Below are 17,899 nucleotides of genomic sequence, written 5' to 3' on the forward strand. Positions count from 1 at the left end.
ATTCCCCATCAGGGCACGTGCGGGCTCCATCCCCAGTATGGGGCGTGCAGGAGGCAGCACATCAGTGATTCTCTCTCATCATTGATGTTTCTATCTCTCTCACCCTTGCCTTCCTCTCTGAAGTCAATAAAAATATATAAACAAAAACAAAACATCAGTTCTGTTGTGTGGTCACTGCTGTATTAGAGAGAATATGGGCTTTGAAATTCAACTACAGAAAGATTCCTTTCCTTTTTGCTTGTCAGATTGGCAGATATAAACAAGATATTGATGCTGCCCTACATTGGAGTGCTTGTTGGGAATAATACTCATGCTTTGCTGCTGGAAATGGAAAACGATAGCACTTTCTGGAAGAAAACTCAACCATGTGTATACATGATGTCACCTTTTATTCCTAGAAAACTTAGTCAAATTCTATTTCATCTGCTATTAGTTCTGCCATTCCAGCTCTTTTTGGATAAGTGTTTTTATGAAATGCCATTCTAAATTCCTTTATTTTTATTTTTTTGGATATAGTTTTAATTTATGTAGCATATAAGAGTGACATTCAGTAGATGCCTGGATTATGTTTTTAAATCCAATCTGATAATCTCTGTCTTTAAACAGGTGTGTTCAATTCACTTAGTTCATAGTAATTGGGATTAATTTTTACTCTTTTAAATTGGGCTTTTTGGTTTTCAGTACATTTTTCTCTTCTTGCCAAAGCTTATTTTTTTATTCTTTGTGGTTACCTTTAAATTTTAAATGTATATAATTATAAAATTTTAAAGCAACATATAAAATTATCAATATTTTTATATTTCTCCTAAATACATCAAGGATTATAGCAAGTTAACTGCCCATTTAACATGGACCCCCACATGGTTCTTTTCTGGAGGTTGTTTTTAAAAAAATTTTTTATTGATTTCAGAAAGAAAGGGAGAGAGAGAGATAGAAACATCAATGATGGCCCTGACCGGTTTGGTTCAGTAGATAGAGTGTCGGCCTGCGGACTGAAGGGTCCCAGGTTCGATTCCGGTCAAGGGCATGTACCTTGGTTGCGGGCACATCCTCAGTGGGGGGTGTGCAGGAGGCAGGTGATCATCTCATCAATGTTTCTAACTCTCTATCCCTCTCCCTTCCTCTCTGTATATAAAAAAAAAATCAATAAAATATATTAAAAAAAAAGAAAAGAAACATCAATGATGAGAGAGAATCATTGATTGGCTGCCTCCTGCCGCCCCCTACTGGGGATCGAGCCCGCAACTGCAACTGGGAGGGCATGTTCCCTGACTGGGAATCAGACTATGACCTCCTGGTTCTTAGGTAGACCCTCAACCACTGAGTCATGCCAAGGGCCTTTTGTGTGCGTGTGTGTGTGTGGTTCTGCAAAGACCTTTATTGGGTGGTTCCTTCCAGAGCAGGAGACAAACGTCCGCATAGCTGTGGGCAGCACTGCCTCTGGCTGCCCACCCCTCAGCGAAAGGGTCTCAGGCCAGACGTGCCGGGGTCCCCACTGCGGGCAGCGCGGTCACTTCTCCAGGGGCGCATAGTTGAGCAGCTTCTCGATGAGGTCCACGTGGGCCAGCAGCATGCGGCGGCAGCAGTAGCGCTTCAGGCCCAGCGCATCCAGGGCGTCCCCCTCGATGTACTCGGCCTGCAGCAGCCCCAGGTAGGCCTCCCACTTGTTGCCAACGATCTTGCCACACGTGAAGCAGCGCACGGGGATGATCATGGCGACAGCGGTGCAGCGGCGGCGCTCTGGCTGCCGTCAGCTTTTTCCCAAGGGCCTTTTTTATATTTTAAAAATGTCAATCACTTTTGGGTGAATTTCTCAATACTAGCTTCCAATTTTTTTAAAAAAATTGCAATGACTATATTTTTCACTTCCAAGATTTTGAATTGGTATTTTGTTGGGGTCCAACCCCAGCAGGTCCAGGGTTCCCCAAAGGTGTGAACGGAGTCTGCGAAGAAGGAATGACACGGAGACAGCGTTCAGTTGATCAGCAGCCTAGCCAGGATCTCTAGCCAGGATCTCCAAGCCAAGTTCTGTGTTTTATTGTCTTGTTACATCTGTATTTATACCAGTTGATTTTAATCCTGTCAATTTCTATTCCAAAGGTTAGGGCGTTTCTTATCTCCATTCCAGGGAGTAAAGATTATGTAGCTTAAGGGTGATTGTTCGTAGTTAAAGTGATTAACTACCCGCTTGGCATTTAGTTAAGGGGTTTTATTCCCTCCCTAATTTCAGGGGAAAATCCCTACCTGGGGAAACAACCTTTCTCGGAGAGGTGACCTTGGTTAAAACACATAGCGCCAAGAAGGTGAGCAAACATATTAAGAACAGTATGCCATATACACCAGGTCCCTTGAAACATATGCTGTGCAGATGTTTCTTCCCTGCAGCGACTGTGTCAAGCAGCAAGGATGGACCGGCTTCCGGCAGTATTTTTCCTCTCTGTTTTTTTTTTTTTTTTTATAGTTTTGCATATGTTTATTTCAAAATGTATTACCACTGCTTGCATGTTTATGAAAGTCGGTATTATTCTTATTGGTTGCTTTGAGCATCCTATACATAGTTATTTTAATCTTTCGTCAGACTTTTCAGCAAAATCAATTTAATCTCAGAATGAATAGTCCACATATTGCTTTAGTTGGCTGTTTCTCATCAGTTGATTTCTGTGTGGAATTTTCGTTTGTTGGCTCATTTTCCGTGGGAGGCTTTGGGTTTGGTTTTGCTTTTTTCTTTTCTTTTTGCTTCACCCTTCTGTGCCTAGTGATTTACAGTGGCCTTCAGGCCTGATCTTACTTCAGCACTCAGGGGCTCCTGCTCCTCCTTGTGCTATTGAGACTATTTAGTCACGGCACCCTATAGGCTCTAGGGTCTGACTCATTTGCTATTTACTAGGGTGAGTCTCTCTCCTCCGATCTCCCTAGGCCAGCGGTTGGTTTGGAGCCCCCGCCATAGCCAGTGGTTGTCCGCAGTTTATTGCAGGCTTCTTTCTTCACTAGCCCTTGGCTTTAATACATGAATGTGGCTCAACTGCTCCCTCAGGAACTTCTCATTCCTACCCCCTGTAGGACATGCACCTCTAGGCCTACATTTGTTTTATCACCTGTTTTCGGGCAGGAGCTCAGCACGTCCTGGCTTCAGTCCACTCACTGCTGTGTCCTGGTTATAGAGATGCTCATCTTGTTTTTGAGCGAGCCCTGCTTTGTCCTTTTAGTTTATTTCTCTATTTTATGATTCTCTCTTTTTGCTTTGTGTTTGGTGTGGGGGTGTGGATGATGCATCTTGCCTTCATACTTTTTTTTTTAAGTCAACTTGATTCATCTTTCTTACTTAGAATTATCTGCAGAAATAATATGCATGGACTCACGAGTCAACTGTTCTAGTTATGTTTTCTAATAACTGTTAATAATACCTAACAAATGAAAGATTTTGAAATGCTTATTTGTATTGCTCCAAGTCTATTCTATACCGAGACTGCTCATATTTGATGTGTATGTGAACCTTCTGGAGAGGCTAATTAAAGTGCAGACATTGATTCAGAAGGTCTGGGGTGGGGCCCCAGATTCTGCATTTCCAATAAGCTCCCGGGTGGTGGTGCTGCTGCTGTTGAGGGGACCATCCATTGAGTAGCAAGATCGGTACCACAGCCTGAGAAACACAGGAGCAGAGGATGCTTAGTAGCAATTGGCAGGGCTGGGACTTGAAGCTGGGTGGTATTCCCCCAGAGGCCCAGCACGGGCCACGCTGTGCTCTGTGGCTGTCCTCCCCGAAGGCCGAGTCCCTGCCAAGGGTGCCGTGAGGCACAGATGCTGTGTCGTGCTCCAGGTCGTTTCCCATGCTTATTCCTGTGCCAACCTGTGCCAGGTTTTTGTACTCAACGAGCTGTTTTCCTGGGACAGAAATGTCCTCTGGTTGTCTGCGACACAATTCAAGGCCCAGACATGCCTGAGTCCTAGGTGATTAATGGTTTAGCTGGACCCTTGCTCTCAGATGTGTGTTCCTAGCTCAGCCCGAGGCCAGAGACCTTTTATTGTATAGAATCCCATCCCAAATGGCTAGTGAAAGACTCAGGAAATAGATAAGCTACTTGCCAACCTGACTTTCTCATCAGTACCTTCCTAAATAAAGTTGCAGGGTATCAAAGTTTGAGTATTTTATCTTTTATACAACCCATTTCAAAATTAATTAGCGGCAGCTTGAGCATCCAGGGGCCTTCGTCAGTGATGTTTCAGAAGAACATTTGGGTGGAAAACTTCAGGGAAACAGGATTTGCTGTGGTAAAGGGAGAAGTCTAGGTGACTCTTCTAGGCCCCAGTGCAATCTTCTATTTCAATTTGTTTATATTCCTGTTTCAAAGAGAGCTGTCTTTCTGTGTATTTGAAGGCAGCTTCATCTTGCAGAATTGCTGTTTAATCACAACGGTGCTGTGTTTCTGTGAAATAAGCCAGTGGCAATTTAGGAGTAATGAGTCACGGTCCCGAGTTGCAATTAGAAATGCAGAGGCATCTTCCGGTCTCCATCAGTCTGCAGTGGACCCTAAAGACAAGGCATCTTGAGAAAGTGAGTCAAGAACTTCCTCCCTCAACATTTAGGAAATGAGTTTTGGCTTTTTATCTTTTTCACTCTTCTCTAACAGTGAGATTTGCTGTGAAACAAAATGCTTGGGCTCTTCTGGGTGACTTTCACACCATCTAGTATTTAGCTAGCATGTAGACACAAGAGGTTCCAAAGCCCATTTGGAGAATGAACTAGGTACACCTGGACTTAGCAATGGTTTGTGTTCTCTTTGGCGCATTCTCCCCTTGGATTTCCTTTGGGCAGAAGCCATGACTGGCATTTTGTGTAAATGGTGCTCTGGAATTCGGAGACCCACTCCCACCTGTGCAACCAAGTGGTTCTCATATTTTACTGTTAGAATTCGGGATATCGGTAAACCAAAAATAGCAGCATCAGGCCACAAGCACAGAATCGAATCACCTAGGGGACTTGATTAAAATGTCAAACCCAAGACCAACCTCAGAGATTCGGATTTAGCTGGTCTGGCATGGAGCCCAGGAACCTGCATTTCACCCACCACACCCCACTCTAACCCAGGTGACATGAAGATCAATCACCCTTTGATGACCTCAGTGTGTAGAGAGGATGTGAGGGGCTCAGCCTTCCCTTCGCAAGCCCTTATCCCCTGCTGTGCATAAAACCCTTTAAACAAGAAGGCGGTCCAGAGCTTGGCTGCCCCATTCTGCAGCCTTCCTCCCTGTCTCCTTCCAAGTTGCGTGTCCTCTCTGCCTCAGTTTCCCCCTGTTGCATGATGTCTGATGCATAACACCTGCATTTGAGAAGATTGTGCGGCAAATAAGCTCATGTCAGTGAGAGAGATGAAGGAGAAGTTTTGATGAGACCAGAATTGGGATTTTATATAAAAGAAAGCATTATGGCAAAAATGGCTTCTTTGAGATTTTCAAAGGGGCCCGGTATTATTACAAAAGAGGAAGATTTCACATATGGAGGACATCAGTCTCCAGGGAGCTGGCATTTGTTTTTGTTCTTTGCTGTGAACCAGAGGTGGGCGTATTTGTCTGAGAATCTTGCCATCTTGACAAAATTTGGGGACTCAGAGCCAAGTGAATCCGGAGGAGGCAGAGGCGCTCTAAGCTTCAGGGGCCCGGAAAGGTTTCCCTTGTGGGACTCCTTTCCTGGCGGAGACTGTGATCCGTAGAAGGATGCCACGTTCAATGTTGTGCGGCTCAGATTCGCTGGGTCACGCAGCTCAGTGAGTTCCTTTATGTGTGTTCAAAATGCGTAACGCCTTTTGACAGCAGAAGCCCCCAGAAGTCGCTATCACATTAGTGCAGCCTTTGAGGGAGTGTATTCCTGAGCAAATCCTGTGAGGTCACACCCAGGCTGTCTACTTCTGCCTTGGGGCTCAGCAATGCCAGTTCCCCGAGGTGCCCAAGCAAAACAAAACCCCCATGGGGCAGACTCCAGGGGCTTGGGAAAAGGCCGTCACACTTTCATATGGAGATAAAACCTGATTTATTTTCCAGTCAGTAAAAATATCAGGACAAGAATGTTGCATTTGCCACATTTTAGTTAAAAATATACGGACCATTAAAAAAAACACCAATTTCCTAGCGTAGCTTGGCATTCAACAGTTTTGCAATTAAAATGATAATGCAACATTTCTTATAAGAACTTCTCTTTAAAATCAGTGCGATGGGCTCACAGCACACCATTAGGAGGAGTTATGTAAAGCAGCCTCTCTGTTCCAAGTTTTATTTTAAGATTTAATTTATTCCAGATTCTGCAGGAAAAAAACATCCACGCGACAAGCCTGCTAACAGATGTCAATTTAGTTTTATAGCACATGCCTGCACTTCAGATCGGAAAATGGAGATTATTCTCTCTGCCTGCTGTTTAGTACATGACACAGCTTCCTAACACTGTGCCCCGGAGGACAGCTGATTAATAATCTATGGACGGGCAACTTATCACCTGCTTTCATCTTCGGCAGGGTTGAGTGTGAGCTTCATTTCACATCACGCCTTTGAATTCAGAGAGGTGCTGGAAAGAGCAGAGGTGCCGGAAAATGGATTGTTCTCTGTGTCAATATCATTCAGGTCAGAAGACAGATTGTACTGCAGTGAAAAGAAATAATAGGAAAAAATAAGAATTATTCAATTAGATATAACTAAATCTATATTAAATTCTTTTATGGTATTGGTAGATAAAGTAATTCTATGTAATAAATATTATGTCAAAAATCAACTACTAACAAAAATGCTTTACTTCTTCATATTCACAGGGCCCATTTCTCCAAGTTCACATGGCACAGTCATTATTGGTTTATATGTTGCACTTCTGTTTACATTCCCATCTGTAGGTCTGGTCCGTCCATCTATCCACCCATCCATCCATTGAATAAATATTTATTAAGCACATTCTCTATGCGAGGACCTGTGCTTAAATAAAAAAGATACAATCTCTTTTTAATTAAAAATTTTTTTTAAAAATACACAACATAAAATTTACCTTCTTACCCATTTTCAAGTGTATAGTTAGATAATGCTCCGTATATCCACATCGTTATGCACCTGCTCTCTAGAATGTTTCCATTTGGCAAAACTGAAACTCTATATGCATTAAACACTAATTCCTCTCTCCCCTCAGGCCTTGACTACCACCACTCTAGTTTCTGTTCTAGTGAATTTGACTACAGTAGGTGCCTCATAGAAGTGGGATGGTATAGTATTTGTCTTGTGATGGCCTTATTTCACTGAGCATAATAGCCTCAACGTTCATCCATGTTGTAGCATGTGGTAGGATTGCCTTCCTTTTTAAGGCTGAATAATACTCCCTCGTATGCCACATTTTGTTTATCCATTCACCTGTCAATGAACAATTAGGTGGCTTCCACCTCCTGCCTATTGTGAGTAACGATGCTATGAGAATGGGTGCAAATAGCTTTCTAAACTCTGCTTTTAGTTCTTTTGGATCCAGATCCAGAAACTGCCATGTAATTTTTTTGAGAAACTGCCATACAATTTTTCACAGTGACTGCACCAGTTTACATTCCCATAGACAAGTCTCTTAAGATTTAACATGTTGCTAAAAAGACAGAAATGTGATCCTGTAATGAGTGCTATGAAGAAGAAGTACCATGTGCTATGGGAGTGTTTAATAGAGAAATTCAACCTAATATGCCATTTATTTTTGTGGTATCCCTGATGCCTCACTATGGTGAGGACTCTGTAAGTGTTTGGTGGGTGGGTGAGCGGGCCATTTAGACCCTTGGTGAATAGACCCCTTTCCTTGGCTTCCTTCCTGCTTTTCAGCTGCTCCCCATTCTCCAAAGATGGCTCAGGAGAGCAGCAAGAGTCTTTGTGAGTAGATTGCTAGCTTTTGCTTGGTTGCCTCTATTGATCTCTGGTGAGATTATGGAAAAAATTTTCCTAGAAATGTCCTTTTCCTAATTCTGCATATCATCTAATGTTCAGAGATGCTCAGATATTTCCACCAGATATGTCCCAGTCTTTTCTTTGGGGGAAAAAAAAGAAAGCTGCCTGCGATGTAAGATGAAAGTGTAGTGATGTTAGGGAGTGGTGGGTATTCAGGGAGAAAATGTTCTTTCTATTCTTAGAATACTGCCTCTATTCCCTAAAGAATTTTTTTTTCTATAAAGACAGAAAAAGGGCCTCTTTCTCTTTTGTCTCAAATCAGTAACATTTTTGCTCAATTCTATGCTATTTATAGATATTTTAAATTGAAATTTCATTCTTGAGATTTTAAAGGAAATTTCAGATATTTAAAATGCATAAGCATTATATTTGGAGACTTAAACTTCTTGTTCCTGGTTTTAGAAAAGGAATCTGCTTACTTGATACCCAAACCAGTGAAAATACATAGCTACTATTCTGTCCAGTGTTTTATTTTGCTAACAGTTGAGGCAAAGACAGAGGCTGGCCACAAACATATTTAGCACAGCTCTTTCCTTAGAAATCTTTATTGGTTCTGCTCTTTGCCACGGCATCATTATTCTGATGAGCTGGAGAGATCCAGTTATCTGTCTGAAGTGAGTCCTGAGGGTTTCTCCCAGTTGCTCTGATCATGTTATTGGCACGGGAAAACAATGATGATGACATTTCAGAATGCTGTTGTTGAGGTAGGTGGCAAAATTGGGCTGTGTTGCCCAGAGGAAGGGTCACTGGCTCTCAGCCAAAAAGACCCTGATACAAGTTTTATCTTCTGTTGGTTGTGTGACTAGCACAGGTGAAGGAAGCCCTTTGAGCCACATTTTATTTTTCTGTAAAATGGGGATGATAATACCTCCCATGCAAGACTGTTGCGACTGAAGGCAAAAAGGTCTGTAAGGAACCTAGCACAGGGCCTGGCCAGGTGCTCCCCATTTGAAAACTGCTTATTAAACAGTGATTGTTGGGTTGGGTTGATTTGAATTGTGTTAGGCCAATATTCAGATACTCACAATGGAGTACACGGTATGGAACATTCGGTATATTTTATTGCTCTTCTGCTTTCTTAGTGATAGTGGGAAATTCCCAATAGGTCAACCATTTACCCCAGAAAATAGAGTCAGCATTCTGAATTGGGTTTTGGAAGTGTTTGGAGCAGCAGCAGAGTGAACCTGATGTTCAGACACCTCTTCAATGTCCTTGGGATCAATCTTTTGTCAGTGACAATCATAAATAATTGATGTGCATTTCAAATAGTTTACTGCTTCATGGCACTGGTAGAAATCATGTAATTCAGTCATCTTTCCTACAGTCCCTGGCCCATGTGAAACATGAGGTAAATAAATACAGGGGCAGTGGAATGAGATAGCTTCACGCTGTTGGTAAGCATCTTTCTAAAACAACGGTGGTAAAACCTGTCCGGGTGGCTGAGCACCTTGAGATCAGAGCCCTCCTTATAAACCACTATACTCTTTGTGGAACATTATGAAATACCAACATCAGTAATTTAATGATTTGATTTAGGGATAATTTTACCAGGAGAAAGCACGACTACTTATATGTATCTATATATATATAAGCCTAAGCGACCGTTATGGCAGAACAACTGGAATGACCGGTCGCTATGGCATGCACTGAGCAGGTAGGCAGGCAAGCCATTAGGGGTGAGCAGGCAGGCAGGCAGGTGAGCAGTTAGGGGCGAGTGGTCCCGGATTGCGAGAGGGATGTCCAACTGCAGGGATTGGGCCTAAACTGGCAGTCAGACAGACCCCAAAGGGTCCCAGGTGCGAGAGGGTGCAGACTGGCTGAGGGACCCCTCCACCCCCTGCACAAATTTTGTGCACTGGGCCTCTAGTGTAATATAAAGTCACAGCAATGATCAGTTGTAACCAAGCGACAGAAATAAGCAGGATTGACTACTTCATATTTCCCTATTAATATTTGGTTGCCACCTTTCATTTAATTTTCTTCTATTGGCCCTTGGTGGCAAACAATTAGCAGATAGTATGACAGCCTAAGAAGTACTGATGAGTTTTGTCATGTGGGAAATTACCTGGATGCAATGTAGCCTCCAAATTTATACTACCAGGCAAGCTATTCCCAAATTAAGATGTTTGAATTACATGGTTTGTTGAATCCATTTAAAACACACAGTGAGAACTATGGGGAAAGAGATGGAGTAGGTTTATATACTTAGGATTGGGTACAAATGAGGTAGGAGGATCACAAAGCCTGAGTCCTTGTCAGTCTCCACCCTCCTCTCCCCCAGCCTCCTCCTTCACCTTCCCCCACTTCTCCTCCCCTTCCTCCTTCCTCTTCTCCATTTCCCCCTCCCCTTCCTCCTCTCTCATCAGCCTTTTCTGCTTATGGTGTGTTTAGGAGGAACAGAGTTGAGGTTTGGAGCAAAGAGTCTCAATTGGAGAGACACAGGGACAAGTATGTCTGGCCACAATTGTAAGCTCACCAGTTAGTCTATGAGCAGCTCTGATTTTATCTGGCAGAGTCTCTGTGGGGCGAGAGTGGGTGTAACCAATGGGTGGCCAATTTAAGACCTCATAAATATTGCGTGACTTGCATACCTCATGCATACTTAATGTTTAGTGACAATTTTGTGTTTAGTCAGCATTTCCATTTCTGTCTATTTCAGCACATGTATGTACTACTTGCTTTATTTATGCCCAATGTCTCATAAGTTACTTATACATACTTAACACATCTTACAAGTTTCACCTATCCCATTTGATTTCTCATTTTCTATAGCAGAATTAAATACTCTCAAATAAAACAAGAAATGCACATTACTAATTTAAACCCTAAAATTGATAGGATTGTGTTAATTAGTGTTGTTTTCACCATTAACCTTCCTCAGCACTTCAGTGTTCAAACACTTCTATCCAGTGTTCCACAGGGCCTTGTTGATAAGGAAAGTGCGATATTTGACAATCCTGTGAAGTCATTCTGAATTTCACTCTCTTGGTGCAGTAATTAGCTGTAGAAGATAGATTTGGGTGTGGACTTATCTTAGGACTTTCCTGGAAATTTTTTTTATTTAAAAAAAATAAGGTTACTTATATTAATTTGTTCGTTATCATTCAACTTCCTTAAAATTGATCTTCAGAAAAAAATATTGGGGCATATTTTTAAGCTCCACAGTGCCCAAAATAATGCTTTCTGACAAGTAGGAATATTTCTCCTGTGATTAAATTCTGGTTAATTGTGATTTTGCTATTCAGCTGATAGCTATCATTTCATAGATGGTTCTACTAGAGGATAAGTGTTTGTGTTACAGAGTCTCTGATCTCAGGCACAGGATAGCCAGGATCTTAAAATTTCATAGAAAATTGAACTCACTAAATCACATTTTACCTCCTCTTTAGCCATTGGTCTCAGTTTCTTTCCCTGATCTAGGTTTTAACACAAGTTGTTTCAAAGAGGAAAGTGAAGAGATAAAGTTTAGTCTCATCTAGCTTCCTTGTGAAAAGTGATAATGTGCAGAGAAACCAAAAGCATTAGCAAGGAACATAAACAGAAGGAATATTCTACCCACTGGAGAGTGAGCTCTCAGAAAGCCCTTTATTCATTTAACAACACAAGGGAATCAGAAATGAAAGACTCAGCACATTCAGTGACATAATTACTTGGGCCTGATAGAATTACAGGAAGTAGGAAGGATAGGGATTTGGCCAGCAGTGTTGCTATCATATACAACAAACATGTGCTAATATCATTGACTAGAGGCCCGGTGCACGAAATTTGTGTGTGTGTGGGGGGGTGCTGTCCCTCAGCCCAGCCTGCACCCTCTCCAATCTGGGACCCCTCTCACAATCCAGGACTGCTGGCTCCCAACCGCTCGCCTTCCTGATTGCCCCTAACCGCTTCTGTCTGGCAGCCTGATCACCCCCTAAGCACTCCCCTGCCAGCCTGATCAACTGCTCCCCTGCCGGCTCGATTGCCCCCCAACTGCCCTCCCCTGCTGGCCCTAACTGCCCTCCCTTCCCAGCCTAGTTGCCCCTAACTGTCCTCCTCTGCAGGCCTGGTCGCCCCCAACTGCCCACCCCTGCTGGCCCAGGGAGGGCAGGCCTGATCGATGCCTAACTGCTCCCCTGCCAGCCTGATTGCCCCTAACTGCCCTCCCCTGCTGGCCTGGTTGCCCCCAACTGCCCTCCCCTGCAGGCCTGGTCACCAGCCTGGTTGACAGCCTAGTTGCACCTAACTGCCCTCCCCTGCAGGCCTTGTCCCCCCAAACTGCCCTCCCCTGCAGCCCTGGTCCCGCACAACTGCCCTCCCCTGCAGGCCCAGTTACCCCTAACTGTCCTCCCCTGCTGGCCTGATTGCCCCCAACTGCCCTCCCCTGCCAGCCAGGTCTCCCCCAACTGCCCTCCCCTGCAGGCCTGGTCCCTCTCTACTGCCCTCTCCTGCTGGCCTGATTGCCCACAACTGCCCTCCCCTGCTGGCCATCTTGTGGCGGCCATCTTTGACCACATGGGATGTCCATCTTGTGTGTTGGAGTGATGGTCAATTTGCATATTTCCTCTTTATTAGATAGGATGGCCCTTTCAGTAAGCCTCCCCATGACAGTTACCCAAATTTTTCACCCTCATGGTTGGGCCTATGACAAGCAAGAGTTGAAGAAAATTTATCATGTACGAAAACCAAAAATCACTCTTGGCTTCTTACACATCTGTTATCCAGAATATTTGACATGCTTCTATTCATGCTTAGGGGAAAATCAGAATAATTTTGCATGGATTAGTTCAGACTAGAATATTCGCATTTATATTTTTTTTGGCATACTAACATGAGTGTGTTTAATCAAGACAAATTCACTTATTTATAAGAAGATTCCACGTTCAGTAATCAAAATGAAGAATAAGATATTATGGATAAGAACATCTCCTGTTCAAGTAGAAGAATGTTAATGTATTGGGAAAAGAAGAGATATTAAAAGAGCTTTAGCTTTCTATAATGTTTTCCTGACAAAGATCCCAAAACTATAACTTAAACTGCACTTTTTGAGGGGCTTTTCAATTTACAGTGAATTTTGGAGTGGCTTTTTCATTTGGAAAATTTAGCTATCATAGATATAATATAGAATGGCAATTTCCAATAAATTATTGGATAGTAAAGGATAAATGAATCCTGTTCCCTAGGCAACCTCATAAGGATATAACATCCCTCAAGCTCCCAAAATGAAATTTAAAGTTGCTACTATTTTTTATTTTGGCTTACTCTGAAAATGGTTTTTATCTGTTGAAATTATTTTTTTTAATGAAGTGTGATCCCTTTCCAACTCTTCTCTCTGTAACATTAGTCTTGCATGTCACAGCCTCTCCATCCTTTGATCTCAGCATGTGTGGCTGTAAGAGGAGTGGTTGGTCTGGAAATAAGATCAAATTGGGGATAGAAATGAATATCACTAGGAGAGAGAGTAGAGCAGAAACATTTTGAGCCTTTCAGTAGGCTTTCATAATTTCAGGAAAAAAAGTGCTCTGGGGTTTTCTGACTCACTCAATCTTTTGTAATTTTTTACAAAATATAGGACACAGCTTCTTTAAAGGAAAAACATTTTAAGAAGAAAAAATGTTGGGATGGCTGCATTTCTGATTTTTTTCATTTGGCTTTTTGTGTGAGTGCCATCTATTTAGGCACTGTACCTTCCGTGTGTGGTTCCCCCAATATTGACGCATCTCTTTTTTCAAACCTTTTCTCCTTGCTCTCCTGCCCGAATTCTATTTTTTTTTAATGATTTCTTCCCACGAGGCCAAAAGTGTATACTCTGAGAGATTGTGATCTTCTGAGCACTGACCTTCTAAGGAAGACGCAATGGGAAATCCCTGCAGACTTGCCAGGTGTGAGCGACCTTTTAGGAAATAGGGGATGTCTGGTTGCTGACACCATCTCTTCCATCTTGGGGCCGGTGGTCTCCACTGACCCAGAAAACCCAAGGGCATTTGGGAAGGCCTTCCACTAAAAATATCTCTTCAGTATAGTCTGCTGGTGAGAGTCATTTGAGTTAATTAGCTAATCTTTTAAACAGATATTTCTCCATGAAAGATTAAGCTTCTTGCCTGAGCATCACCTACGTATGTCATGTAATCTTACTTGTTTCTCGGGAAGGTGTTGCCTGACACTTGGCTGGGGGAATGGAAGTTGGCTGAGGTGGAAAAGAAGACCATTTCTGTGTATGGCTTGGTATATAAAGAGCTTTGGCCAGCCAGAGGGCATCTGAGAGTGAATGCTGTGGGTGTGAAGTCACAGGAAGTGGAAGAGGAAGGCAGAAGGAAGGTGGGAAGGAGAAACATTTGGGTGTGGTTTGCCTTCTCTATGACTGGAATGAAGTTGTGGAGGTGCCTACCCACAGAGTGTCATGGCGTGCTTTCCTTCTACAGGTCAGCCATAGGTTGTTAATGCTTGTCATATGTACTCATTACTCTCAACTATTTCATATCCCATGCTATAGATGAGGAAGAGAGACTGGATTTCATTGTTTGTTGTTTACTTTTGCTGGATGCAATTGAACACTCTTTGGGTATTCAGTAAACCCTTTGAGAGCGTCCTGTAAATCAAGAACTCAACCAACGACAAAGAAGCAATGATGTAGGTCCTTGCCCTTAAGGACATCATGGTCTATAGAGGGAGACAGACATTTGCACAAAAATTCTATAGTAATGTAGTACGTGCAACCATAAGAGACACAGAAGAGAAGTAGCTCTTTTTTTCTTGGGTGGTCAGGGAGGTAGCATAGAAGAGATGCTATTTCATCTGGCTCTTAAAAGTTGAATGGGAGTTTATCAGAGCTAGAAGGGAGGGGAAATAGTAAATGCAAGGGCATAGAGGTGAGAAAGAGAATCATGAATTCCAAATCAGGTAAAAAATTTGGCTGGCACAAAGGTGATTTGTGGAGAGTGCAAGGAAGTGAGGCAAAAAGGGAGGGTAGGCCCAGGTGCCGGGAGCCGGTCCATCCTTGCTGCTTGACACAGTCGCTGCAGGAAAGAAACATCTGCACAGCATATGTTTCAAGGGACCTGGCATATATAGCATATTGTTCTTAATATGTTTGCTCTCTTTAGCGCCATGTGTTTTAACCAAGGTCACCTCTCCGAGAAAGGTTGTTTCCCCAGGTGGGGATCTTTCCCTGAGGTTAGGGAGGGGATACAACCCCTTAATTAAGTACCAGGCGGGTAGTTAAGCTACATAATCTTTACTCCCTGGAATGGAGATAAGAAACGCCCTAACCTTTGTAATAGAAATTGACAGGATTAAAATCGGCTGGTATAAATATGGATGTAACAAGACAATAAACATCAGATCCTGATCAGTTCCTAACCAGAACTCCGACCAGAACTTTGGCTGGAGATCCTGGCTAGAGGTCCTGACTAGGCTGCTGATCAACTGAAGGCTGTCTTCGTGTCATTCCTTCTTCGCCGACTCCGTCCACACCTTTGGGGACCCCTGGACCCGCTGGGATTGGACCCCAGCACCCAGGTTGTGAGGGAGCTCTGTAAAGGAGTCTGGATTTCAGGGGCTCTGAAAGAAGGAGCTTAATGAACTAGGTTTTAAATTAGGTAGATAATTCTGGAAACATTGCGGAAGGTGGGCTATTCAAGGCTAAGATCTCTTGAGAGTCGACATAGTTCATTAGAAACATTGGGTGAGCAAGCGTTAATGAGATTGATTAAGAGCCAATGTTTGGTGAAGGTGACATTAGTCAACCTCAGAATTTTAGCAATTGCTGTCATAGCTGTAAAGCTCTACCAAAATTTAAAATGTGGGTAGGAATAAGGAGCTTCTACTTTTGTTTCATACATTTCTTTCTCAGTTGCACTTTTACAACCAACTTTTTAATAAAACACATTTATTTTTGAAAAAAGTCCCATCCCAGTGTAATAAAATTAAAGCTGCGCTACAACACATTTTAAAGCTCTATTTAATAATTCATTTTAAAAAGAAATATTTATTACTAAGACCTCTTAAAGTTCCTCTGGAGCTTCCTATAAACAAATTTGTACTGGCTTTTTGTCTTTGAAGAAAACAGAAATACGTCACATTCCCCACAAACAATGAAAGCTGTTTTTGCACTATCAGCAACTTATTATTTTCCTCCAGGGATCTAGTTAATCCAAAGTGCAGATGACTCCAAATAAATATTTAGCTATGAACTGTCCCTTTTGAATGTGGGTTTGGAAATGACCCCATCGATAACTGAGAATTGACTTAAAAAATAGACCATATACATGTTTTACATGGACTATGGCCTCTCTTTTGTTGGTCCTTCCCTGTACACTGTTTTTTCAAGTTCAAATGTGTGTCTGGATGACAATTTCCAGTATAGATCAAGACCCTGACAGCTGAAATCATCTAGTTCACCACATTCAGTTTTATGGAAACAACAAATTGAAAATGCAATGCTCTTAACTAAAAAATATGAAGAAGCTGTTTTCAACATGAATTCACTAGTTAAACGTCCAGTTACTAAGGAACTCAACCCAATATGGCAGCTCATTTCAGAAGAACCAAGATGCTGCTGCTTGTCCTTCCCTCATGAGAAACAAGACGATTAGAATACATTTTTCTCCATTTAGACATTTATGGAAAACGCCGGTATGAGGATCATTAGTAACTGAAGGAACATAAACTTGCTACAATAATGTTTTGTGAGAGGTATGGTTTTGTGGGAGTTCAAATGTCATTTACATTATCAGGAAGAAACAGGTAGGCTGTGAGGTAACGATCCTCATTCTATTCAACATAATTCAGAGCTTTCCTTGGTGCCTAAAAAATGCCTCCCTGAAACCACCCACTTCCTGAAATATACAGCATCCATTTAAGGGAAGGCGTTCATGGCGCCAGGTTAACAATAGACTGGCCGCCAAGCTCCATAAGTGGTATACGCGTGTTAGGGACACTGCATCCTACCCTTTGTTTCTACTGAAAAAACTGCCATCTGGAAAACTCCTCCAGCTCCAATAAAACTGAATCGCCTCCTGGCTGAAGCCTCCCAGGCATCAGCAGTTCTTTTAAAGAAGCAAGACAGAGAATTCTGGGAATCTTGATTTAAGAATTATAAAAACAGTCACCACAGAAATCAAGCAAGATGAGGCAGTCCCTGGTTGACAACCCATAAAACTTTCATGATTACCTCCACTCTCTCTGTTCTGGGCCAACACACAGACTTAAAAAAAAAAATCTATTATATGTATTGATTGCTCTGGTTCAGTTAGAAGTACAGGGATTTGAATGATTTTCAGAGATTATCACCTGTCAAATCTCCCACATGTCAATCCATATCAAACAAAGTAGTAAAGGTATCTTTTCATTTTGTTAGGCAGCCTTCTGACTGTTCTTATTGTGGGACTGAAGACTAAGAAAGGTGTTAGGGCAGTTGGAGAGGGGTTTTTCAACCGGAAGTCCTCTACAAGGGGCACAGCAATTGGAGAAGCTGTCTCATCTCCACCCCACCCCCCTTCTCCATCGCATCCTCTTCCTTGGCCTCCTTGTCTAACGAATGAGGCTCTTACACACTTTTATCTTGATAAATGTTGAAGTGACTCCTCCACTCTTCCATATGTACTATGTCCATTTCTTTCTTTTCATTTTTTGTGTGTGATCTGCAGTCACCCCTGCTTATGCAATTCAGAGATTGCCAAATGTAAATCAACAGATCTTGCAAAACATGAAAAAATACAAACTTTTTGCTAAATTCATATGAGCATGAAAATGGAATTAGAGGTCATATTTTTCAGGAAGGTCGGCTCTTATCTTGCCATGTAGCTGTATGTAGGTGTAAACTAATCCGGCTTGTGTGACTCAGTGGTTGAGCGTTGACCCATGAACCAGGAGGTTGCCATACACATGCCGTGTTGCAGGTTTGACCGGGCGTGCAGGAGGCAGCCAATCAATGATTCTCTCTCATTGATATTTCTATCACTCTCGTCCTCTC

The 17,899-nt window shown here is 42.5% G+C and overlaps 2 protein-coding genes across 2 annotated transcripts in view; one reads left to right on the forward strand and one right to left on the reverse strand.

The window, feature by feature from the left end:
- The window catches only part of METTL24 (methyltransferase like 24), a 77,298-nt gene that overhangs the window by 49,449 nt on the left and 9,950 nt on the right, over positions 1 to 17,899 (forward strand).
- Positions 1,361 to 1,745, reverse strand: POLR2L (RNA polymerase II subunit L). The gene has a single exon (XM_006104030.3). The coding sequence runs from the start codon at positions 1,712 to 1,714 to the stop codon at positions 1,511 to 1,513; it is 204 nt and encodes a 67-aa protein (XP_006104092.1). The 5' UTR covers positions 1,715 to 1,745; the 3' UTR covers positions 1,361 to 1,510.

This window comes from Myotis lucifugus, unplaced genomic scaffold (assembly GCF_000147115.1).
Source record: "Myotis lucifugus unplaced genomic scaffold, Myoluc2.0 scaffold_537, whole genome shotgun sequence".
Classification (NCBI taxonomy): Eukaryota; Metazoa; Chordata; class Mammalia; order Chiroptera; family Vespertilionidae; genus Myotis; species Myotis lucifugus.

Bases quoted from the DNA above. Each gene is read 5' to 3' on its own strand.
- POLR2L (XM_006104030.3), bottom strand. From the start codon at position 1,714: ATGATCATCCCCGTGCGCTGCTTCACGTGTGGCAAGATCGTTGGCAAC.